The sequence below is a fragment of the Phaethon aethereus genome, assembly GCF_964289735.1.
Source record: "Phaethon aethereus genome assembly, chromosome: 4".
Taxonomy (NCBI): Eukaryota; Metazoa; Chordata; class Aves; order Phaethontiformes; family Phaethontidae; genus Phaethon; species Phaethon aethereus.
In genome coordinates, this window is record NC_138578.1 from 48,391,325 (window position 1) to 48,415,332 (window position 24,008).

Here is a 24,008-nt window from a genome sequence, read left to right on the forward strand (position 1 = left end):
ATATCCCTAACATGGTAGCACATACTCTAGAAATAAAATTTTTTAGCACACCTTTCTTCATTTTAGTGAAAACACTGTTGCTTTCATTAAACCCACAGGTTCTGTAAAATAGCAAAGGTAAAAAGGCAAAAAATGACACGTTGTGCCTTCAAGTTTGTGACAATACAAAAGTTGAACACCTCAGTGGACTTGCTGGAAACTGTAGTTACCTTCCAATTAAAGTGGCAAGATGCCAAATGAGCTGAGGCTATGGTATTACAAGGACTGACAGTCTGCTGGGTAGCGAGCAAATACAGATCAAAGCCCTAACTCGGCCAGGGGAGACGTCAAGGGCAACATCTGAAGGTTAGGCACGCACACAAGCGTTTTGCCAAGCCTGGGCTGGACAGACCTGGACAGTGAGTGAAAGACATAGCAGACCTCCTTGTGAAGCCAGCCACAGGACAGATCTTCATGTGGCAGGTCCTCTCAGGGTTGCAGTTGTGTGATTTAGGTCATTGTATTTATCACACACACATTGAAAACCATGAAACTCATTAAGAAACCCGAGTTGAAGAAAATGCCCCAGTGCACATCAGTAACATCAGATGTACCAGCTGCTGCAGTGCTTGTTCTAGCCGGGCTGTCAAGATGATTGCTGCGCGTAAGCACAGTCTGTGCCACCTACGGGGATGCTGGCACCTGAGGCTCCCTGTGGCACCCGTGGGGCACCTATAGTAGGCAGCGGGCCCTTCTGAGGGACAGCAGCCAGCAGTATCTTTTCCTTGGGTTGACAAGGGAGTGCAAATTGCCATAAAGCCACCCCACTGCTGGGGTTTGGGGGACATACAACGGTATGTCTGGAAGAACCTGGGCAATGTAACTTTCCCAGCTGCCCCTTTCAGCATGCATAGGCACCATCTCTAGCATGGCAGAACATTGCTGTTCTGCAAATGCAGAACAAAATAAATATAAATGCACAATAATAGTAATGTCTGCAAATGGCAAAGCAAAACACTTGTTGCGCCATCGTTGCATCAGGGCAGCAAAGGCCTCTCTGCAAAAGATTTGGTTTTATTTGGATACAAAGACTACTTTCAAAGGCTCCCCACACACTGTCAAGTGTTGCAGGGATTTTGTGTTTCCTTACTTAGCATAGCTTCTCTGTATGTGCAGGGTGCTTTCTGCTGCTGCTCTTTTTCCGTCTGCTGCAAGGTAACAACAATGCTTGTAAAATCCAAAGGCACAAAAACTATGTAGTGGCATCTGTCTGGACGGTAAGAACGGTAGTTGTTATAAACTAAATTCCTTTTCATAGGTCGATAAAGAGACTAACACTGAGGAATCGGTTAACAAAAACGCAACAGTCCGACCCAAGGACAGAGCCAGCTGGAGCTCAAGACAGCGTCCTTTTGTCAGGAGCAGTGTGATAGTGCGCTCACAAACCTTCTCTCCAGGCGAGCGGAACCAATACATCTGTAGGGTAAGAGGAAAAACACTTGAAATGAAGAGCTATTAACTAAAGAGTCATTTAACTTCTTGGGAATGATGCATTAATGACAGTGAGTCATGTACCAATTTTCCCTGCAAGAGGCAGAGCCTGTGCTTTCTCTAGGTTCTTTCTTTCCCTAGCTGACCTGATGCATAGTAGAATTGACTTTCAGCAGACTTGTGTGCTCTTGCAAAACACTTTTACTAGGGCAAAAATACATCCCATTGGAGAGAAGTAACACAGATCCCTGTGCTGGCTGCCTGCACAAAGTGTGTTTCACTGCATGTCAGCAACTACAGCTCTCACACAGCAAAATAATTTGTGAAAATGTAGAATGGAGTTCACTGTAAACTGCCATTGCATTACCATATTTTAATAACGTCACCATTTAAGGGTAACAGTGCAGAAAGAGCTCAGTCATCAATTTTAAAATCTCACTTTGTATCTCAACTGGTTTTAAACCTGGGCAGCCCAAATCCTGCTTTAATTACATCTCTGAAAGATGTGTGAGCGCTGCCTAGGGGCTGAGTTTTAAACATGGCTTTGGCAACAGACTTCTCCAGTCTCTCTAGATCTATAGTAGCATGGAAAAAAAAAATATATAAATTATCAGTCCTGTTGCTGCTAAACTAACTGGAAATCATGTGTTTAAAGATTTAAGCATGGATCACCAGCTCTATAGATTTTTAACTACAGACACCCTAGAAAAGGCAGTTTATTTTTGATCTTTAGTTTATGCAGGTTACTCACACAAGTATGACTTTAAAAAAACAAAAAAACCTTATGCTTTAATTCTTTTCCAGTTCAGTTAGAGGTGGTTGCCTTAATCATTTGGGAACATTAAAGTTGATCACTTCTCTGTGATTATCATTGGCTTAAAAAAACCCCCATGAAATCTGCAGTCAGTATCTGCATACTTAAATAACTATTCCATATGCCCTCCAGAATGAAACACAGCACATGATTTTGTAACAATCTTTGCATAATTTGGATAGATTATTGGATGAATTCAGAATCTAGCCTTCATCTTAATTCCTGTATGCTGGAAATTAGTTGTATTGACAAAAAAAATGTAGCCTTAGCTCACTGCCTGTGGAGGTCTTTGACAGGAAGTAACACTAGTTGCTCTTATAGTTTAGTTAGTATAAACTCCTGAGGTTTTTGCATCTGGAAAAGTATTAGGCTTTTGTAGCTTTGAACACTGCTACATACCTGTTGCCAGAAGACAGAATCTAAAGAAAACCATACGTTGAATAAACCATTCTCTTTCTCACTGTGTACAGTATTGCCTGGCAGCAAAGTAGCCTAGGAAAAACCCATGTTTGCACAGATGACTCTCTTGCAGCTTCGGAAACACTTGGGAGCCCACTGTCAGGGCTCAAGAGTGGGACTGTGGTGCATCTGAGTCCATGGAGAGGGCTGAACAACTTGGGTCTCTCCAGTCCTAGTCCCCAGCTTGCACCACAAGCACATCCAGCCTTGCTGGCTTTGTGGTGCTGTATTAGAGGAAACCATCCATGGGATATGCTCTAGCTAACTGCTAGCTGCTCTCTTTTCAGAAGAGATGACTTAGCTTTAAGAAAGCACCTACTCTCATACAATGTTACAGCAAACAGTAAGATTTTTGAGGCCTAAAGGACAGACCCAAAGCCTGTTGGTCCCTTTGAAAATCTCCCTTGAAAAGTGCTTGAAGATCATCAGTGGTGATAGCCACCTGTGCGTATCCAGGGGTGAGTTCCCAGCAGTGGCTCCATGGAGGAAAGAGAGATTGGTCTCTCGAGGTGTATTCATGTTGCAAGAGGTTGTATTTCTCACCGCCAGCTCCCAGTCAGCCCTGTGTAAGCATGCCTTAGGGCCTTGGTCTTGGTTATTGAAATGTTAGCAGAATGATTCTTTTTGTCTGCTCTTTTCTGAAGAGGTGAAACAAATACCCTGCAGATAGACGCTTCTGTTTTCTCTGAAGATTACCACCACACATGCTGATGCATCTAACGCTCAATCTGCGCTGATGTATGTGGAACTAATGCTATAATTAAGAAGAAAGTACTGCTAAGCTGTGGTGCATATCTTTGAGAAGCAGGAAGTGCCTCTGAAGGAAGATGTAGGCACACCTATACTTGTTACAGATAATCATAATACAAAAATACAGTTTGTTGGACTGGTGCATGTCTACAGTAATTTACTTTCCCTGTAGCAAATTCATTAAAAGCCTGCCCCAGGTAAATGAAATCCATAGTTTATAATCTGCAGTCATATAAAAGCCAGACAGTGATTTGGCAGTATTTAATAACCATAGTTACCTTCCTTGCATTCCTAAAGAGTCTGCTTACTATTCATTCAGTAAGATCAATGGTTGTCTTGGTTTAGGAATAGAACTTTAGAGTAGATGCTTATTCTAGTTGAAAAAAACTTTTACTTTATACTAAGAATGACCTACATGTATATCAACACTGAGGTTTTCTGACTGGTTATATCAATACAGATGCATTTGTGTATGAAGATGCTTTCTATCTCTGTTATGTATGTTTTGACAGTTGAACCGAAGTGACAGCGACAGCTCAACACTAGCCAAAAAGTCTCTCTTTGTGAGAAATGCCACAGAACGGCGGAGCCTAAGAGTTAAACGGGTATGTGCTATGTTACCTGGACATGGTTTAAAACAAATGATGGGAAGAGAAGGAATAACAAACAACTTGAACCATATGCTTTATTTCAAGTATTTCAGCAAAAGCAGTGCAAGTACCACGTGTAGTCCTGTAGTTTCAGGTTGAAATCTCAACACAGTGGTCTCAGTCCTATATCTTCCCCCACCGGCAAAGCTTATGTTGTTCTAGTTGTGGCTGAAGGCAGCACCGGGACACTGGTGCTCAGTGTTGTGGCGTTTGCTGTTGAACTTTAGCTTGTTACTGTCAGAAGGCACTGGTGAGGCTGCACCTTGAATCCTGTGTTCAGTTTTGGGCCCCTCACTACAAGAAGGATGCTGAGGTGCTGGAGCGTGTCCAGAGAAGGGCAATGAAGCTGGGGAGGGGTCTGGAGCACAAGTCTTATGAGGGGCGGCTGAGGGAACTGGGGTTCTTCAGTCTGGAGAAGAGGAGGCTGAGGGGAGACCTTATCGCTCTCTACAACTACCTGAAAGGGGGTTGTGGTGAGGTGAGTGTTGGTCTCTTCCCCCAAGTAACTAGTGATAGGACGAGAAGAAATGGCCTCAAGTTGCGCCAGGGGAGGTTTAGATTGGATATTAGGAAAAATTTCTTTACGAAGAGAGTGGTCAAGCATTGGAACAGGCTGCCCAGGGAGGTGGTGGAGTCACCATCACTGGAGGTATTCAAAAAACATGTAGACGTGGCACTTCAGGATATGGTTTAGTGGGCGTGGTGGTGCTGGGTTGATGGTTGGACTTGATGATCTTAAAGGTCTTTTCCAACCTTAATGATTCTGTGATTAACGTCACGCAAGGTGGATTACTGTGCACAAAAGTCAACACCACAACATCTAGCTTCAGCCCATTTTGGTGGAAATTTCAAGGATTCAGATGCCCTTTGAAAGGGGATTTACTCTTCTCCAAGAGCGTCTGAGCAGCAAAAGGACTGAAGGACAAGAGAGTAAGATTGTATTTTTCATGCATGGAGTTCATTCATCATAAGTTGAGAGAGTTACATCTTAATCTTGAGTACAACTAGAAGAACGCTTCTGCAGAAGGGTTGTTACCAGGTAGCAGGATTACATTCGGCATAAGAAAGAAATACTGAATAGTCTGGGATGGCTTCTCCTGCCCAACTTATGCAAAAAGTCACTCTGAAAGGACAGTAAATAATGTGAAATACACTAAAAAAATTCATGTTTGCAGAGTTCATAACATTATGTGTTTGCATAGGCCTTCAAAAAGCAAATGTTTATGAAAATAAATAATGTAGTTGAAATCTGTGGGGAAGTCTGTATAGTGTTGGTCTCCTGTTGTGTTGTCCTGGGGATCAGAACAGGTTTTGCCTTTTTAACCTGTAAATATATCATTGTACATCTGGTTGGGGAAACTTTTGCATTTATTTTTAGCTAGTGACTGAAGAAAAATTCCAGAATACATGAATTTTTGGACTTGGATCTCATTATAGCAGCTTTCTGCTAAAGAAAAACAAAAAATATTTGAGCTTTCCTGACTGTATTATGTCAAACCCTTACACTAGCCTCTCTAGATACTAATTTTTATTGTTCTGTCTCCCAAATGGTTCAGCCTGTTTGCCAACCAATCATGCGAAGAGCTACGCAAGAGTGCCCTATACGCACTTCCCTTGACTTGGAGCTGGACCTCCAGGCATCACGCACGAGACAGAATCGTCTGAATGATGAGCTTCAGGCCTTGCGGGATCTTAAACAAAAGCTTGAGGAAATGAAAGGCAGAGGAGAGACAGACCTTCCCCTGTGTGTGCTAGAGGATGAACGGTTCCAGAAACTCTTGAAACAAGCTGAAAAACAGGTATGAGCAGCATACAGATACTGCGTGAATAAATACACTTACGCCCCTACCTTTTCTATAAATCTGTTAAGAATTTGGTCTACCCTGGTAAAGATGTTTACAGAAGCTCACAGTTGACTAATCACACGTCTGAATTACATAGTGTAAACAATATTTCTATATTAGTCAATACTACAGCATTTAAACCTAGAATTTGAGGTAGTTTTTTTTCTAATGCCCGCTAAATACTTTAGTAATTCAGAGTTGAAACTCTATTAGTAAAGTAATAGTTGTGGTTGGTGTAGTAAAGTAGCATTTACTTAAAAGTTAATTTAAAATTCTCATGTCCTGTGAGTAGCTGTACTTCTACAGACATACATATGCTTTTTGTCCTTCATCTTCAGTTGATTTGCAATCTGCAAAGAACTTGTAGCCAAAAGATCTTCGTAACAGATAGAGAGAGGCGGTGACCATCACTTAGAGTGGTAGGGGCATGTGGGAAAGGCACTGTGGCTTCTTTCCTTATGCAGGACATAATCGTTCTCTATGTGATGGTCTCTAAAACAATACAAGTATATATTCACTGTCTTCAAACTGCCATAAGGAAAGATGGGATGCCTTCATCTGGATAAAAGACAAAAGACAGGATAGGAGGAGTGAGAGGCAACAGTGACAAGCTGGAACATGGAAAATTTCAACGCGATGCATGCAATAAGTCAGATGTTTTGAGGTTTTTGTTTTGGGGAGGTTGTTTTTTTTTTAATTGTGAGGATGATCACACACTGGAATAGGGGCCCAACCTCTGCGGTTGGAGATACTGGGAACCTAACTGGACAAGACCCTGAGTACTTAGCTCTGGCTTCACCTGCTGCTCTCAGCAGGAGGTTGCCCTCTGGAGCCCCTTTCCCATCTGTGTCAGTCAATATACATCAGTTTTCAATGCGGGGAGGTTGTTAGTGACAGCCAGGAGGGATCTGTACTCTTCAGCTATTTATGGTTGATAGAGATGAGTGTTTTAGTGACACCAAGTTATTCAGAGTTGTAAAAACGGAAAGCAATTTTAACAAGGTGCCAGAGGACCTCCTAATACGTAAAGGTTTGTTTTGTTTTTAAAAAAAGGTAAATGTCAGTAAATAGCCTTGTGTGGAGGAGGGAAGGGATGATCCTCATATTTACATATACAAAGCTGAGCTCTGAATATTAGGAATGAGATACTCTGGATATAAGAAACAAAAACATCAGCAAAAACATCACAGCACTCAGCAGATGTCAAGAAGCAAGTAAGAGGAATTAACTAAGAAAAGAAGTTGGACCAAAACAAATCGTTGTTTTATGATATAAATACATGTTACATGCCCATAACTTAAACATTGTTCAGTTCTGGTTCCCTTCCTCAAAGTGGATAATAAAACTACAGAGGGCTGGTTGACAAGGATGTTCAAAGGAGGAAACCACTTCCATGTTAGGAGTGGCCAAGTAGCTCCAACTGAAGTCTGTAAAAGTCATCAGTGCGGTGGAGGAGAGCAATTAATCATTGTCTTTTATAACACAGGAAGTAGAGAATCGACGTGGCAGTTTAAATGCAACCAAACATAGCACAACATTTAGAAACTGTAAAAATGTTTTCCACAGAACATTGTGAGTGCTTCAAGTTTGCATAGGTTCAAAAAGCAGTTAGATACATTCATGGAAGAAAAATCCATGTAATAATATCATCACCTACTTCAGGAAGCCCTTGACCATCTGATAGCTTAGGAAACAAAACTTTAGCCTAGTATGTTCTCCCAGCATTATGTTTATGCCCTGTTCTGTCTTCCTATCTCTCCTTCCTTGGCATGTGCTGTTGGTTGCAGCTAGTGGAGTTCCAAAATGGCTATAAAGTACTAGGAGAGTTTAGGCTGAGCGCTCACAAGTGTTTGGAAAAACCCTTGGGCAAAATGGGATAACATTTAAATATCACATAGTGTAACCGTGTGGTTCTTTTACCATGTGAATTCATTGTATGAATTTGATCTTTCCAAGTTTTAACCCATAAAATAGTGGCTTATATAAAAGAAGCATAGCTAATTTTATTTAGAAGTTCACAGTTTATATCTAATCCTAGATGCAGGATAGAAATGTTTGTTTTTAATTGTTTATTTAATTCAAAATTACTCTCACTCTAAAGCTATTCCCACTAGAACAGAGTATGCCTCTGTAACATTTAATACTCTGAATTTGTGCTTTCTGATTTTTAGCTGGCTTTTTCAAGGCAGCAGATAGGTTTGTCATATTTTGTATCTTGAGTGGCAGTGATCAACACCATGACACGCACTACGATGAGGAATAAGGGTAATAATATATTCTTAAAATACATGCAGACTGCAACATGGCATTTAAGGCCTTCTTTCCAAGCTAAAAGTCAGAACAATGATCACAGCCACTCCATCTCTTTGAAGAGCACTTACAAAGTTTCTAGAAATATTTTTACCCTTAAAATCATTGCAGCCTTCCCCTGTGGAGCAAAACAACCCTGAGAATGCTGTACTCTGCTGTCAGTGTTTCCTCTTGGGTTAGCAAAACACAGCAGCCTAGAGAACATTGTCATAGATTATTTTTTAGATCCTGCAGGCATTATAATGGCACAGACTAATGCAGCAGCTGCAAGCGCCAGAAAAATTGAGAGTCTCAAGTGAAAAATGGAAACCGCAGATGTGGGGGATGTTAAAAATCAGTGGCTGCTTGCTAGCACGTAGTTACTGTGCTTGAAGCCAAATATACAGACTCCATACCTTCCCTCCCCTTCCTACCACACCTTTCTAAGTACAGCAAGTACGTAAAGCCCACTAATACCTGCAGATCAGAAAACAGTAGGTGATTCTGTGCACCAGAAGCAGTTTCTTGTTTAGATTGCATTTTTGTGAGAAATCATGCAGTATTTCAAAGTTTGAGTCTTAAATCCTCATACGAGTAAGTTTTCAGACACCTAGTGTCCTCCGAAGTACTCCCTCTTTGTCCAAAAAAGTCTCCTGTGAATATCTGTAGAGGTTTTCTTTATTTCTTTTCAGTACATCTTCTGTGTAGAGGTAATCTGTAGCTATGTCACTAATACCACAAATATGTCCTTGTTCAGTGTTTTGGTGTTTAGGCCAGTTAACAGTTTTTCTTTAGATTCACTTTCTTTCTTCTATACAAAAACCAGTGAAGAACAAGACAGGAGTTAGTATTTCAGTTTTAATTTTGTTTCTCCTTTATCTCATGCTTAAACTAAGTGCAGATACAGAGCTTCCTATCTGGCACTTAATTTGCCAAATAAGTGCCAGATTTTTGGCACTTACTGCATGTATGGCCAGTGTATTAGTGTGCTTTTCTGTATTTTATATAAATGGGAGAATTCACTATCTTTATAAATCACTCAAACTCGATGTAAATATAAATCTGGTCACCTTATGACATGCATACTCTTAGAGTAATTGGGCTGAAACCAAAGTTTCTCTGAGAACATCCTGAAAAAATAAAAAGATTAAAACAATGAAAAAGGAGTACATGGTAATAGAGAGTATTAAAACAAAGTAGTAATCTATGCTGTTAACCTGAAATGCAGCAGTCACAAGAATCTCGTGTATAGTCAGGGAAAAGATCAAATTGGAAAATTTTGAAATACTGTATGTTTAGTGCCTTGATGAATACTAACTAGAGGAGCTGATAAAACATATGGCCAGTGACATATGTAAAATTAATACGCTAACAGTTGTAGATTGCAAATTTATGTTCACTAATAATGAAAACAATATAGGTTAATTTCATTTTAAAAATCATACCTATTTTGGAGTTGGGGACTGAAGAAGTTAACAGCAATACATGCTGACTGGATTTTGAGTGAGTTTTTGAAAGGGTGGTGTTCTTTCATGTAAAACACTGGAGTGCGTTTCAACAGACAGAGGGTACCACTCTCCTGCTGTGAACAGATTTCTATAAATACCCAGTATGAAACTGATAGTATGGACTAACTTTTTTGAGTTGGTTGCTTTTGTTATTTGGGAGTCTACTGGGTTGAATTCAGAACTGGAGATGTAAACTCCTAAGTTACGAACCAAATTTGAAGATTGTTTCTGGCTTGGGTGCGTGTTTTAATTTGAGGTAACAGAACAGCATTTTCAAGTCTGAGTGCCTAAAGTTAAGCATCAAAATTAACCTCCAGAGAACTTTAAAAATTGTTTAAGAGCATGAACTGCTTCTGTTAAATTTTGATGTCTGGTGAAATTCAAAATGCAGTAAATAACATTTGTCTGACAGTCCCTGCAGTCTAGAAATGAAGTTCAGCGCACGCTCCAGGTGGCATTGCCCAGGCCGTGCACCCTGCACACGATGGGGGTGATAAAGCATGCGTTATGGGACTCATCTGCATGTGAACGGTGGCCGTCAGCCTAAGAAATCCAGGTGACTGCCCACCTAAAAAGGGCTGCTGTTCACATTATTGGGCATTCAGAAACCCTTGATAAGGTTTGGGGTTTTTTAGAAACAAAACACAACTCTTAATAGCAGTCTCTCGCTGAAACGGTGGCTGGTACAGCTGCAATTGTCCTGTTGATGCAGCAGTGCTTGGTAAAGACATATGTAAGAGAGCTAGCAATACTGAGGTACAGAAATACCGTGACTTACTGGTGGATAGGTAGCTGCTCAGTGGTGTCAAGAAAGGTCCTGGTATCTTGTACCAGACTGGTGTTCGGTTCACTTGCCTTGGCTTTGTCACCACTACAATGCAAATGAAAGAAGTGAGTCACACATGCAAAACAGGTGATGTGTCATGAACAAAAGCACAAGAATTCATGAATATTAACTTTGCAAACAAAGTCAACAAAACTTGAAAGTGTATTTTGAGAGCACACCTTCTCTATTTTTTTGTCTGTCATTTTAGATTACGTATAGACAACTTTCCTGAGAGCTTTCATTAGGAAATAAAAGTATTTCACATGGGAAGAGATACACTATCTCCCAGTCCTAAAAAGATACTTGGATAGACAACATTTGTTCATACAAATTTAGGTATTGTCTAAATATAGCCCTAAGAAATATCTCATCAGACTTCATAACACCTAGTAACCACCTGTGATGGCATGGTGTTTGCTCTATTTATTTTTTTGGAAAAGCTTTGTTATCTTATTTTGTGCCCATGGCTTAGGCTTGTGATGTCAGTCTTTTGTCTTGCTGACCCTTTGTATAGAGATTTTGCTTGACACAGAAGAATTTGTCATTTCTTTGAAATGAGTAGTTGTTCATTATTAGCAAGCTACAGTTTTTTTTTTTCTTGTTTACAGGCTGAATGGTCAAAAGAAGAAGAGAAACAAGGTTTAAGTGCTGAGAAATTGATGAGGAAAGCTTCTAAGGATGTATGCCGGTTACGGGAGCAGAGCCAGAAAGTGCCACTGCAGGTGCAATCATTCAGGTATGGCCTGTTCTGCTTTTCATGCTCTTTTTAATGTAGTGAAGTAACGTGAATTATTTCTAAATATAATCAGACATGACCTGTAATATTAGTAAAAAATTCACATGCTTTTTCATTGCAAGGAACATCATACATTTCTAACATAGCTCAAAAGTTGTAGTTTCAAAGGACCAGGACTCGGTAACTTGCTTACATGGCAGAAGTGGCCGTACATCCGCTGAGCTGTGGTGGTGGTGAGGAGGAGGAGGCAGAGTGGAAAGTTTCAGAGCACTATGTGGTATCTGCTGTGGGCAAGCATGTGTGTGGTCATTGCTGTGGCTCACCTCACCCACAGCAGATTGACAGAGGACTTTCAGCAATGGGACCTTTCCAGCTTTTCCAGTGATGGCAGGTGCGTGAAGCAAGTGGCCCCTCAAGAAGTAGAACAGTATAAATCTCATCAGGAAACTGATTAACCACTACTTGTGCCTTGCTTGAGACTTGTTGTTCAAGAGAGAGCTTGAATCCCTCCTCCTTTTTGTTTCCCCCCTCCTTTTGGTTGTGGGAGAAGCAACAGATTACATGAAGCAATTAAAAGTGTTCTTGCTTAGCGTAAGCCAGAATGAACACTTTATATCTCAAACCTTAATTCTAACTGGTCTAAATTCCTAAAAAGCTGGACAGTAAGTGGCAGGCTAGCAGCCTGAAGGCCACACTTCCAGGTAAAAAAAACCCCATTGATTGAAAAATACCATGGTCACTCTTCCACATAGAAACAATCCTGCAAGCTAATTTAATCTGTTTTCAAACACTTAACACATTTTTACAGCTTGATTCTGGATTCCTGTATAAGAAATTCAAGTCAGCCACTAATAACTGTGAGGACTTTTTTCCCTTTTTTAACACAATCTATTGTGAGCTGTTTGACAAGTCCATAAGCAAATAGGGGCCTGTGAAGCACACATTGCAAACCAGAACTGTAAGTGATGCAGAATCAAAGCAAGAGAGAAAGGAAAGGGTTTCTGCAGCAAAGAAGCATTACAGCAGAGCTACTTATCAGCTGTAGGAAATTCAGAGCATCTTCAACCAGTTTTTACTTTCTGTGCGTCTTGAGAAAGTTTTGGTCGGTGCTGGTCATTTAACAGTCATCACAGACTGCTGCGATGGAAAATTTATAGGAACATGTAATAGTGCACAATCATTCCCCTGCAAGAAGGGTATCGTAGGACTCCATTATTCTTTATCTTCTAATCACCACACAATTAGCTGAGGAATCCAGTTTACACAGCTGATTTTGCTCTGAGCAACTGTTTTTCATGGGAACTCAAGTTTTGCCAGTGGAAAACATGGTTTAGTCTACTGGGCAAATAGTTCCTTCCTCAGGCTGAGTTGCCCTGCTAGTTGGACTTGTTACAGTGCTGTGGCCTCAAGGACTAATCACAGAGAGGCACTTTTGAAGCTCTCAGAATGACTCTTCTGAGCTTTAATTTTTAAGCCCCCAGTACTTATCATCTGCTTTCTAGGCTGCTGGCAGACAAGCTTGTGTAAACTTGTTATGCTTCAGTAATCTCTCAGTTCATAGGAGACAGAAATGGGAACAGCACAAGGGAAGCAACTAGAGAATGGGTTGGCAATTTTGCTTCTCTGAGTCTTGCCCAGACCCAGTTAGTATTTCTGCCCTCCCCCCCACCCTGCCTTTTCCCCAAGTCAGGATAAAATGTTTTGTTTTGCATTTTTGTCCCCCCACTGAAATATCATCATAGGAAGTTCAGTGACTAGATCAACGTCTCAGTCTTATTGTTGCAGTTATTATGCAATATTGATTATTTTTCTCTTTTTCAAAATTGGAGCTGCTTTTTACATAAATCTGCCTAAGAAGGGAATTATGTCAGAAAGCTCTGGCAACCACATTTGTAGTAAATAAGTTCACTGTGTAATTTCCTCACTGTATATTTTCCAAACCTTATTTTAAAGAACCGTGCTGTAACAGTAGCAGCTCTACAGCAGATGACAGAGGAGTCGTGCCATAAATAGTACAAAAATAACAACTTGTTTTCTTTTCTAATTTCAGGGAGAAGATAGCATACTTCACAAGAGCAAAGATCAGCATACCAGCCCTTCCAGCTGATGATGTATAATTATGCATTTTCATTGAAGTGTTTTTCCACTTGCTCATTTCTCTTCAGATGAACTTTGTAATTCCAGTGACCTGCTTTTAAAGATCTTCTATTTTACATTCACTATTGTTATGTTTATTTGTAAAATATAGTGAATTGAATTGTTGTATGCTTAAAAAATGGCAAAAAAACCCAACAACCGGAAAACCAAAGTAGATTAATTTTGGTATACTGATGCTGATTTTGTACAGTTTGTATGTATTGCATGTGTTTTTATTTTGTAAAGATGGAACAAAGGCAGTACTAAGCATGTATCCTGTTGAACCGCACTGTGTTGAGAAATATTACGTTCAACAGAAGATTGTTTATCTTTTCACTATTTTCATGTGAGCAGACTGTGAAGATGGCTGTTTTGCCATGCAATATTTTTGTACGAGAGAGTGTGACTTTTATAGTTTGAAGTTAACCACAGGTGTAAGCTCCTTTCCAAAACATCAAGGCTGCCTCACAACAGCTGCTAATTAGATTCATCACCCACATTGGAAATCTTTTTCTGAAGACAAATGTCTTCTGGTTTTGGTTTTTAATACTTTGTAGGAAGAGAGAGTTCAGAGTTTAGTTTTATGAATGTACAGTACTTTAACCTGCACTAAAAGGTTTCTTGCATCTGCGTGAGAGTGGGAAAGGCAAGGCAGACAAGTAACCCTAAAAACTTATTATGAGACTACCAAAAGGGGCAGCTGCTTTCTGAACTGGAAGCTGAATCAAATTTGTAATACCAACATTGAAATCAGCATACTTATATCCCCTGTACACTTAAAAAATGAGAGTTTCTCTATGTTGATCTTTCGTCCTAGAGGCAAAACATTTAGAAGACATTTTCATTAAAGTATTTGTACGAGGAGAAAAGTCTATCACATACTAACTTGGGTATCAGAAGTCTTGGTGGTAAGGTAAACCCTTTCTGAAAAAGAAAAGTTCCTGACTAGAAGTCTTCACATATTTCAGTACAATAAATAACATTTTTAAAAATACACAATTGACCCTGTATGCAGTTGAGGGTACACAGGTTTAATAAATCAATGTGAGCAGCACATTTCAAATTTGTCTTACACGAAGAAGCATCAACTGGGATGCATTCTGTTAGAAGTCCAGAACATGAGACGTAGGTGTCTAAGTAGCCCTGTCTTGGTAAAGCAGCTGGGGTCTTGTCTTCTGTACGTACTGTGTAAGTTGGTGGACATTGCAGCTAACAAACAGAATTATTTCATTTTCTAATTAGTATGTTGCACTCACACATATTTAATTTACTGTCTAACGTTTTCTTCCCCAAACAACAAGCTGCATATGCATGGACTTCATCTTTCAAAGAGGCTATAATTACTTGGTGAGAAAATGGAAGCAAATATAACCACAATATGGTAGCAGCTGTCTCAAATTCAAAGTGACAATTCTGTGCTGAGAGGGCTGTGTAACACCCAAGGGTTTTCTTACGCACAAATACATCAGTTCACTTAAATGTATAGCCAAACATGATATTTTGGGCAACATGACTGAACATCCTTTAGGAATGCCCATTTGGTTTTTGTTTCCTGGGTTTCAAATAACACTCATGTTTGAAAGGTCAATTTAAAAACAAACAAATCCAGAATTATTTAATGTAGAGGTGAAATGAAGGTTGACAGTTTCAACTTCTCAATTTGATTATATAAGTTGTTTGTAGATTGATGTTTAGAGGTGTACTTTATGATTTTTCTTTTATTTATTTACAGTCTTATTTATGTTCTGTTTAATATAGTTCAGTTCTGGCCATAAAAATATTTGACATTATGGATGCTATTGTGAAAAATATTTAGAGCTGTCTAAATTATTGCCAGATTAGCTGTTTCTCCTCACAGGTTGAGTAATTTTTAAAAAAAAAGTATTGTCATCTGATTTGTAAGCATGAGGTGAGGCCAAATTTTAGTATTGCTGGCTTTACCTTGCAGAACTCATTTAAAAATGAGAGTCAAACATATTCATGCTCCTTGTTTTCCAAATTGGTAAAGTTGAACATATTTATAGGCAGCTTTTAACAATTCGGGGTTTGGAGTTTTGGGGTGTTTTTTACTTATTCAGATTATTCACACTTGAAACACTCAATAGAATAAGCTAAAATAAGACATACAAATAAACCCCCATCAGTTTAAAATTATAAATACTGCTTTTGAAGTGGAATTCACTCTGCACAGCAGGGTATAACGAATGTAATTAGTTCTATTTTCAGGTACCAATGTCACTGCAGTTACATATATCAAGATCTAAATATTACTGGTACAAGAATATTTAGCCAAATGAGCAAAGTTTAGCAGAAATTGTAATAGAACACAAATCAAATAATTTTAAGCGTGTTTTTTTTTACTATTGCTATGTTTATACTGTATTAAATATCAAATGCTCAGGACTGAACTAAATATTTAATCAGGTTATATTCTGAATGTGTTTCTGTTCTAATTTTGTCCGTAAGAGTATGCAAGTACATCACATAGATTAACTTGTCTCTGCACTTTCCATGTGTTTCAGTGATTGGAAAATACATTTTTTTAACAAAGCTCTTTTCCAGACCTGTGTTTTATTTAATTCTTTTATTGCTGTTCTGTGTGTCTTTATATGCACTTTGCAGAAACAGATGGCTGCTACAGCTTTGTCAATGTAAAATCATTGCAATTTACATAAAGTTCACATGAATCACTGACATACCTTGGGGTAAGTTAAGTTATAGAAACTGATTCCATGTACTTGAAGTTAGTTCTTTACATTCATTAAGGAAAAGCTGCAATAGCAATGAACACAGCCAGCTCTCCACTGGACAACATCTCATCATTATTCAGAAGTACTGGCTCTCCTTAGAGATTGTGCGGGATACATTCCACCTCTCGTTCCCCCTCTCTCCCTTGTATAACATGACATGATGCCTGAGAGCATTTATATTACCCTGGTGTAAATGATGCAGGTCCAGGGAACTTCATTCAAGGTTGTACCATACTAGGTTTTTGTAATGCACGTTAAACTGGCAGTACAACCTGTTTCAGGACTTAACTAATATTATTTTTGTAAAAAAAGACATTTAAAGCAGCCCCAGTAGGAGTTCTGCCATTGAAAATATGGTCAAGTCTCCATGCATGCCTAGAGATTAAAAATTTTATACTTGCCCTAAAAAAACCAACACCCACACACCACCAAACCTACAAAAACAAAATCTGCAGTTGATCATATTTTGGAGAAATACAGTGGTGACTTAGATCTCCATAGCTCATCAATTAATGTAACTAAAAATGACGGTAAGTAGTGATTAAAAGAACTACTCGGTAAGAAACAATCCCTCCCCCCGATCTTGTAAACAGTAACCTGTCTGTGCAGCAGACCTTTTTTACTGTAATGCAAGAGCAAGAAATCTGAAAACCTGGTATCTACCCTTTTTAAAGTCTTCTATTTCCAATTTCCAGATGTTGATGGGTGTCTTGCATATCTGCCATTGCATACTGCTCTGGTAATTGATGGTCAGATGATAAGCAGATTGTGGAGAGGAGTAGAGATCCTCCGAGAATTATAAAAAATCCACCAAACCAACCACTGAACAGTGCATCCCCTATTTCCCATCTGGGCACAATCTCTGGGATGTCTTCATCCCAAAATTCCTCGATTATTGTATGGGCAACCCAAGAAACAGGGACTAAGGCCAGAACTCCAGACATCCATAGGAGTATACCTCCAAGTAGTAACAGCTGTTTCTTTAGCTTCTGCTCTGTATCCTCCATCTTTAGACAGTCCAAACCAAGACTACAGATCACAAGGCTCAGAAGTCCTAGTCCATTTGATGTAGATACTAAAATCCTGGAAATCTTGAATTCTAGAGGCAAAGCTAAGAAAGAGTCAAAATCTTTACACTGTGTTCCTCCTACGTCTTGGACTATACAGGTTTGCCAGAGTCCCATGGTCCAAAGCTCCAGTACATTTAAGTCTAAGTTGAGATTTTTCCAGTCTGGTAAATAGTTACAGGTACCAGTTAAAATCCATCCTAGTACAGACAACAGAAATCCAACTAACTGTAGCCTGTGTCTGTGGACCACATTCATTTTTAGCGGTCACAGAAGCGCTAAACTGCTCACTTTTGCCGAGACTATTCTGCTCAATTCTTTGTCATACTGAACATAAGCAAAAGTTAAAACAATGCTTTATAAAGCATGAAATACTCCTCCCTCTCCTGCTTTGTGGAGCCTGGCTCCATATGCAGGGTTTGTGGGATTAGGAGGTAGTGTGGTAAACCAGTAGCTGAAGGGTGTGGCCACAGCTGGGCTCACCTTTCATTAATTAGTTTTAGTTTTGTTTTTTTAAGAAAAGGCTATACTTTGCTTTCCACCAATCTGCTAAAGCAGTACAGCAGTTCTGCTAGTTCTATAAGGATGCCTAACGCCTCAATACCTGTATCGGAAGAAGACAGTGTAAGTATTTTTAAAGCAGTATTTCTTAGACTAATTTTTTCCATAAACTATGCAGGTGCCAGAAACACTTTGAATAGATTGTATGGGCAGCTTAAAGTGCTAGACTGGGAAAACTAGTCTTGGGTATGAAGGACCCACCCTGGAATACCCCATGCACAAAAAGGTATCTGCAAAGCTTGCCAGCATTTGAGAAGCCTACAGTTTTCTTAGCACATCAATTTTCAAGTAAGTACACAGAAAAACAATTTGATGCAATGCATGTATTTAGACTGTTTAGCACGCAAGAACTCTCAAGTTTGTACGTCACGCCATTAAGCAAGTGCAAAATTGCAACAGGGAGTCAAGCTTTGAGGCTCATTTAATTGGTTACATATGAAAAGGAGGCATATTTTGGTTAAAAGCCAAGCTGTAAGGGAACATGCATATTCATTTTCAGGATTTTACAGTGCAGTTGGGAAAGCAAAAGCACCGTTTTTGCGCAGTCTATGCAAACTTCAGCATTCTGCTGTGAAACAAAGGTTTAAACAGTTCTGCAGGTGAGAAAACACACCACCTTCCAATACCAGTTATGGAGAAAACAGACATAAGTTTAGGAAGTCAGCTAGGTAACAAAGAGTCCTTTGACTTACTACTGGAACAAGCTTCTGGCTTGCACTAGTTTGAAAAAGATAGGGCAGTCTTTCTGTACTACTTAAAACCTTCCATTTTAAGGCCTAGTTTCAGTTTCCAAGTGTTGACACTGATCTTGCTGTTCTGCTACTGCATAATGGACCGAAGATGGATGGACTTCTGTTGAACAGATTATGCAATTAAGTAGGGATCCTCCTAATACAAGACAAAATCCAGCAAGCCAGCCAACAAATAGCGCTTCCCCAAAATCCCACCTGGGAACAATATCTGGTATATTCTCATCCCAAAACTCCTGGACTGTGGAATGGGCAACCCAAGAAACTGGGACAACAGCTGTAATCCCCGATATCCAGAAGAGCATTCCTCCAAACAGCAACAGCCGTTTCTTTTGTTCCTCTTGTCTTTCACCAGTTTTCAAACAGTCCAACCCAAATCCTGAGAGCAAGAGGCCCAAAAGCCCCGATCCATTGGAAAAAACCATCAAAATCCTAGAAATCCTCAGCTCTGGAGGCAAAGCTAGGAAAGAATCGAAGTCCTTGCACTGCATTCCCCCTTCTTCCTGGACAACACAAGCTTGCCATAGTCCCATGGTCCAGATCTCCAGTTCATTCAGTTCCAAGTTAAGATTTTTCCACTGGGGTAAATAGGTAGTGAGACAGGAGAGGACCCATCCCAACAGAGAGAATAGTATGCCACTTAATTGTATCATTGGTCGGTAGACCAAGGCCATTATAAGAGCAGAGTCCTAAAAGCTGGAGGAGGAAGGTCTCCCCAGCAGCTCTGTAACAACTGCTACCTTGAGTGATGGTGGAAGCTATGATGATTTTAGTTCTCTGCTGCCCCAATATAAGCCCTTGCTATTAACCCTTTGTAAGCTCTGAAACACTTTTTTGTTCTTCATGCATATAAAGTTTCACTTAAAGGACGAAGGACTTCACTAAACCATGAGTTAGGCTTTCTGATAAGGATTTGATCTGTTACCTTCCAATTTGCTTGGTAAAATTATATCCCAATGCCCGATGATTACAAGCCTGAGGATGAACAAAGAGGGCTCTATGACCCCTCACCCTAAAACACAACAGAAATCTTTGTGCTTCAATACGGATTAATTAGATTTTAAGTGGTGATAAAAAGTCAGCTCTGTGTGCAACAGGACTTCATTGTAATAGCTAAATTTGAGATTTCAGGGATGTAAATCAAGGCCTTGTAAAGAAAGGTAGACTGTTTGCCTATAATCTTTATTCTTAGACTTCCTCAACATACATAATGGCTTATCTTCCACTGCCCTGTTTTATGTCCCCAGCACTGTAAAAGACACTTTGTAAAAGATCCTTATGTTTCACATTTTCTACATTCATTTCTTTTAAAATGGGCTTTGTTTTGACTGACTGTTAAGGGGAAAAGGAGACGGGTATGGTGAAAGTACCGTAGAAAATGAAATCCTAGACATCCCTCCACCATAATGAACCCAGGCAGATCATCAGCCAGCATAAACTTTACCTGCCCCAGGACCTCAGTGACACCATGGTAGCAGCTTACACCAGCTCAGAGTGTCCCCTTTCCTAGAGCCCATGTCCCAGATGGCACAGAGTGTATACACTTAGTGTCTAACAACATTTGGCACTCAACGCTCCCAGGGCCAGGAATGCCTAGTACCTTTCTGATCAAAGCAAAATACCATTATGCCATTACCCCATTAGGAAACCTTGCTTTTTTCTGCTCTCATATCAGCTACGCTTGTGCTTGCCTACTGGGTCAGCAAGGAGAACATTTGTCTGCTATTTCCCTCCACAGATGGAACAGCACAGCCTGTACGGGAGGGAGCTGTGCCATGTGAACACATACACATGTACAACCCAGAGATGCTTTCCAGTCTTTCTGGACCTCATTTCCTAGATGCGATGATGTACTCTCTTGCATATTTTAATTCTCAGTTGTACAAAATGGGTTATCAGGTGATGGAGAAACATAACACTGCTTTTGAAAGCTTCCAACATCCTGAAGTGTATCATGAAGAAATTTCACCGTGAGAAGATCTCTTCTTCCTCATTTCTGTATTGAGTCTTAATTTCTAACCCTTATGTTTTTCCTGTCACAAGCTATGAAGAGCCAACACAAGGAAAGATGATCTGTTTCCCTTTTGCTTGTGTACCAACCCTGTTCAACAGCTTACACCTGGTCAAAAAAATCACCATGCATAAGAGCAGGAATCACCAAGGATATTGCTGACACCACATTGATGCAAGCAACGCTCTAACTTTGGCCATCCACTAGGCAAAAGAAGAAGAAGAAAAAAACCCACAACCCTGTATTCATTCAGACTCAAGATTGTATTTTCAGATTTGGCAGTGGTGTTTCACTCTCCTTTCTCTGTTCAGAGCAAGAATGCTAGTTCTGGAAACCATTACAACATTCAGTGAGAAACTCCATAGTGACATTTGAAGAAATTTTCAGATAAACAACTACACTTCAGGAGTGCTTCTGCTCATTCAGGGGCTACATGCTTATTTGACTTTTAAATCATGGTTACTGCCAGACTATTACTGGAAGTCTGTTGCGCTTCTCTTGCCTGTGAACCTTTAAGATTTTCATCTCTGCTCTTAATTCTAACAGCCAATACAGTGTGAGAGCACAAGATCAGGCATGTGAAGCCCATTCATTTTGCTAATGTTGACCACAGCTGGGGCAGTATGCCAGCCTTTAAATTTTAGCAATCAGAAGCATTCAGACTGCTGCATCAGTAAGATTTGCCAGTTAAGTTCTGCAACTTACTATTAACCACGCACTAACCTAGAGCAAGCAAAGCTTCCTTATACTATCCTGTGTGAGATTATAAAGGAATCCTTGTTCTTCCAGTGGGAAAGAAAAAAAAAAAAAAAAGGTAGGACTTGCCTTGTCACCTGCATAGTAACAGGGTCTGAAATGCCTTAACCTGGAACTTACTTAACTTACAAATATTTCAGCAAATCCATAAACAGAAAATGAACTTCTTGCTGAACTGAGATATGTAAATTTTTGGGTCAGTAATTGCCTTAGTCCTTTCTCCCTTGTCCTTCTTTCACATTTTTCTTCCCCACTGTTACTTATTTCTTTCTCTGACATCTAAAAACATCTAATTCCCAGAATAATTTTATTTCGGTAGACTCGTGCCTACATGGAAGGTAACATGTCAGAGTTAATGCAAATCCTAAGGGCTAGAATTGGGCACTACACAGCAACCACAAATGCATGCACTGCATGGGTCTGTGTCCCAGCTGTGCTCAGCACCAGCTGAACAGCTTTCTCCATTACTGAGCCCAGAGCTCACATCAGTTTCTGCCCTACTGTTCAAGGTAATTTGAAACATAAACTGAGAGTGCACTGTTACATCGCGATGACAAAACCCATCTGCCAACATCTGCACAGCCTGAAACAACAACAGCTGCACTGGTCTGATCACCTCAAGGAGTTTCAGTGGAGGTGGCCACTGTCCCCCAAGCCGGTGGGGCAGGGAAGCTGCCTGCCAGGGACCTCCCCAGCCAGTGCCACCGGGCCCACGCACAAGTGAGCTGCTCCAGGGCAACTCTCTCCTTCCCCTGCTCACCTTGCCAGAAGCTGCAGCAATGCCCGTGCCTGTCTAACACAAGTTCGTCAAAAAGGAAAGGAAGAGTGAGTACACCTATCGCTGACCACTGCACTTTCAAGTAAGAAAGGTGAGCATGAATTTAGACTGTGTGGTTTTAGAGCTTTTTTTCCCTATAGACTCTACATAAAGCCTGATGTATGCAAAATCCAGGGATATCATCCGCAGCAGCTTAAGCAGCCAAAATAACCTCAGTGTGATAAATTGAGCTGCAGAGAAGAGAGACTTGTGATCACTTCCCCAGTGCCTGCCTCACGCAGGAGCCAGCAGAGACTCTCTGGAGCACCAGCGCCCTGAAGCCAGGCATTTGGCATAAACACACAGATCGGTACATCTTACACTTGCTGCTGTTGCCATTTGACCATTTCAGCAGCCCGTTCCGTGAGACATTAAGCTTCCCTACCTCTCATTACAGACAATGCCCATGAAGAATATAGCACAGGTCATGAACAGGTTCCTACAATTCCCGCAACACTGTTTAAAGCATCGGAGATCATATCATTCAAACGAACTCCAGGCATCATTTTGCAAACTGATTTTGACTGGACTAAAGCAGAATGGGGATGGTCAGCATGCATATCATTTCATGCAGGTAAGTGCGTTACATTTTTAGCCTGAAATGATTTTATGGGGAGTAAACACAAGGATTCTTAATCTTGTTGCAAGTAACACATCTTTTCTTTAAAAGCTTTAGCACTACACTAATTCTTCTGGGAACCTCCACGGCCAGGGATAGATACACTAATACTTCACCCCCTAACAAAGAGTATTAGGGAATTGTTGTCTTTACACAGCTCTGCAGCCCACACAATTATCCAAATGTTTTATGTTCACCATAAGCAGAAAGAAATACCAGGTGCAGCACTTTGGGAGCCAATTAGGCAGTTTAATCCCACAAAACCAGTCAGTGTATTATAAGAGACTGACTGTTTCCTATACTTTCAGTTCCTTCATAAGGCATAAGCTTGTTCATGTTGCAGGCTTGTTTATTCTCCAGCAGTCTAGAACTGTGCTCATCTGTGAAGTACAATTGTCTCCAATAACATTCCCCAGACACTAACATAATTTTTGCTAATCTGAAGATAGCCGTGGAGTTCCCTAAATATTTTTCGTTGCTCATTTAAATATCTAGTATTTTTATGAATCGTTCGCAACTGATCTTTAGATACATATGCAAAAGATGGAAATAAGAGTCAGGATATAGATTTTCTATAACTGAATCTTAGTTATAGCCAGTAAAACATAGCTGCTGTCAGAAGCTGGCAAGGTAGTGTCTTCAGTATCTTACTACAAGTGAGTTAGTTCATCCCACTTGGCAGTCTTTTGCTTTCCACCTTACTGCTTGAACTGGAAGTTGCAGGAGTTAGCATTTTTTTTTTTACCCAACTAAGAACCCATTTCTTCGTGATGCTGGAACATCTTTTGGTTTTGCATATCCAATGTGCCCTTCAGTGAAACCAACAGAAACACCAAGCAAAGAACCCAAGCCATACTGCTATCCGTATTGACTTGCTCTAGTCTGCATTTAAATAAAATTTGACAAAAATAATTATTTGTATTGGTAGGTCCTAAAGTTTCAGGGTGCATCAGAGAGCACCACATAGAGAGAGGTTGACTTTTCCCTGAATATTATCTGTGTGTCTCCAACCACTGAGAGTCATAAACTTTGCAATAAAGTGATAGCAGGTATAGTCTGGCCTGATAATGAAGTGGACTGGTCTGAATTTATTTATTACTGAAGTTATTACGCTGCTTCTTTTGTTTGTTTTCTTCCTTGGTATGGTAATTTCAATGGGGGAAACAAGTTAGACGCAGCCTTATACAGAGCTGGAA

At 40.1% G+C, this 24,008-nt stretch overlaps 3 protein-coding genes across 3 annotated transcripts in view; 1 reads left to right on the top strand and 2 right to left on the bottom strand.

The window, feature by feature from the left end:
• Positions 1-13,463, top strand: part of WWC2 (WW and C2 domain containing 2) — a gene marked incomplete at both ends in the record, with an annotated part of 103,600 nt that extends 90,137 nt beyond the window's left edge. Inside the window, 5 exons of the mRNA XM_081999761.1 lie at positions 1,298-1,462; positions 4,006-4,098; positions 5,700-5,942; positions 11,219-11,346; positions 13,397-13,463. Coding sequence (XP_081855887.1) covers positions 1,298-1,462; positions 4,006-4,098; positions 5,700-5,942; positions 11,219-11,346; positions 13,397-13,463 — 696 coding nt within the window. The remainder of the gene's footprint in view (positions 1-1,297; positions 1,463-4,005; positions 4,099-5,699; positions 5,943-11,218; positions 11,347-13,396) is intronic.
• Positions 13,464-16,900: 3,437 nt separating this feature from the next.
• LOC309405008 (claudin-22-like) lies at positions 16,901-17,557 on the bottom strand (the record flags this gene model as incomplete). Its single annotated transcript, XM_081999682.1, has 1 exon — positions 16,901-17,557. The coding sequence occupies one exon, from the start codon at positions 17,555-17,557 to the stop codon at positions 16,901-16,903; it is 657 nt and encodes a 218-aa protein (XP_081855808.1).
• A 1,072-nt stretch (positions 17,558-18,629) lies between these two features.
• LOC309405046 (claudin-22-like) lies at positions 18,630-19,283 on the bottom strand (the record flags this gene model as incomplete). Its single annotated transcript, XM_081999728.1, has 1 exon — positions 18,630-19,283. One exon carries the CDS (start codon positions 19,281-19,283, stop codon positions 18,630-18,632), a length of 654 nt encoding a protein of 217 aa, XP_081855854.1.
• Between the last annotated feature and the right edge of the window lie 4,725 nt (positions 19,284-24,008).